The 2,025-nt window shown below is 43.1% G+C and overlaps 1 protein-coding gene across 1 annotated transcript in view; it reads right to left on the bottom strand.

The window, feature by feature from the left end:
* Positions 1–6: 6 nt before the first annotated feature.
* The window catches only part of LOC107082599 (phosphatidylinositol 4,5-bisphosphate 3-kinase catalytic subunit alpha isoform), a 46,836-nt gene continuing 44,817 nt past the window's right edge, over positions 7–2,025 (bottom strand). The window contains exon 19 of the mRNA XM_015371367.1: positions 7–1,776. Within this exon, the coding sequence (XP_015226853.1) occupies positions 1,506–1,776 (271 nt within the window). The 3' untranslated portion in view covers positions 7–1,505. The remainder of the gene's footprint in view (positions 1,777–2,025) is intronic.

The raw sequence follows: 2,025 nt of genomic DNA, 5'->3' as shown, positions 1-2,025 counted from the left end.
TTTTTTTTTTTTTTTCCAAAATTGTTTTTTTGCTTTAAACAGTATCTGATCAACATTCACCCCCTAACTTACATTATATTAGCTGGTTAGCCGTTTCCCGCTGCGCTAGCTAGCCTGCTGCTTTATAGAAACGCTGCTTGTAGTTTAGATTCCTGTTTTATTAGCTAGCTAATGATAAGCAAGGCTTACTTCGTTTTTACACCTTAACTTATGAATATACCTCCAAACTGCCATCTTGGTCTGATCTAACCAAGTTAAATCATGCGATAGTTGGCTATATGTAGCGGAGGTAGCCTGCTGTTTGTTTTCCATCCTGTCAATCGTCTCATTAGCGGGACTTTAACTGTGGAAATGTGGATGATAGAATAATTTAAGAGGTTCTGAAACAAACTTCTTAGAGAACAGAGGGGGCGTAACCCGGGTCTACTTTGAAGGCGGAGGAATATCCCGTTTTCTTTTCCCACATGTCAAAATGAAGGATTAGGATGAGGAGCACAGCTTGGGTTGATGCTTCAGGACCCGTTCCCACCCAAAACAAAAAAACAAACAAAAAAAAACCAGGCAGGATTTGAAGTGTTTTCCCAAACAGATCTCATTCTGCAGGGAGGAAGCAGACCGTACTCCTCCAATGGAAGTAGTCTGGCATCTTATTTTGTTTTTCCCCCCTCAAGGCAGCCGTCTGTCCTTCACCGACACATTTCCGAGTATCCTCAGGGAGGTTTCAGTCTTTTTCTAGCATATAGTACATTTTTAGAGCTGCAACTTGCATAGTAGAACAGAACGTGATGCTTTAGGAACATTCAAATCCGCTTTTTTTTTTTCCTCCTCATTTTTCGAATCCTGGAGAAAAAAAAAGAACCAAAAAGAGGAGCTTTGTCGTCCTGTGAGGTCGGGTCCGGATGATGGTTTCTTTACAGGTGACAGTAATACTGACAGACTAAACAAATACTGCAGAGATCAGTGCTAATGTGAACACAAGCCGTGGAATAGAGGGGAATTCTTTTCTTTTTTTGGGTTGGTTTAAAATAAGACTGCCATGTAGTGGGGTTTTAAACACACACGCATACACACAAATATACAGGGAACTTTGGCTCAGTAGAAAACTCTGTTAAAAAGGAACATGTGCACCAAATGCGTATAGGCAAATAGAGATACTGCTGTAGAAAAGTCTGTTAATGGATGCGGGGGGGCGCCGCCTTACTGGGGCACTCAGTGTTTATCAAACCACCGTGTAAACTTTGGGCTGGTTGGGCTCATCTTCCGTCTTGTGCTGCAGCGTTTGTCGTGTTTCGCTCCTGATGGTTGGGGACGTATGGAAGGGATTAAAAAGTAAGAAAATAATATATATTTTTTTAGAGTTTTTATAAAGATTAGTGTTCATTGAGGTTTTTTTCTTTTATACTAATTAGGTTCATGTGAAGTAAAACTTCAATGGTTCTCCGAGTCCTTTTCAATGTCTCTAACGGGGGAGGTTAAGCTGTTCGGAACGGCTCCCCCCCCTCCTCTCAGTTCATGGCGTGCTGGCGGATTGTGTGGAAGATCCAGTCCATCTTGGTGGTCCAGCCGCCGTGATGGGCGTCGTTCATCTGCTTCATGAAGTAGTCCAGGGCCTCCTGCTCAGACTTGTCTAGCGCCAGGGTCTTCCTGATGTACGCGATGTCGTCGAACGACTGCAGCTCAGGCATCCCCGAGCCCAGCATCATGGAGAAGAGGTTGATGAAGAGGTTGGCGTGCTGCCGGATTGCCAGGTAGGCCTTGTAACACATCTCCTGGAACCTGAGGGGCGAAAGAGATCAAGAGAATCTTGATCTGGGCTCATTTCTAACCAAAAATGTTTATATTTGCCATCAAATGACAGAAAAACATCCGTTTTGCCGCCGAGTAAAGGTAAAAGATATGCTTTATTACAGTAGCGTAAAATCTTTATACTATGGGGAAAATAAACCCCTTAAAGGAATAGTACACCCAAAACATGATTAGCCTTCATTTTCTACTCACCCCCATGCTGAACAACACTCTGGAGTA

The sequence above is a fragment of the Cyprinodon variegatus genome, unplaced genomic scaffold, assembly GCF_000732505.1.
Source record: "Cyprinodon variegatus isolate N-32 unplaced genomic scaffold, C_variegatus-1.0 Scaffold57, whole genome shotgun sequence".
NCBI classification, from domain to species: domain Eukaryota; kingdom Metazoa; phylum Chordata; class Actinopteri; order Cyprinodontiformes; family Cyprinodontidae; genus Cyprinodon; species Cyprinodon variegatus.
Note: the sequence above shows the minus strand (reverse complement) of the source record. Positions and strands in the feature narration are given on the sequence as shown.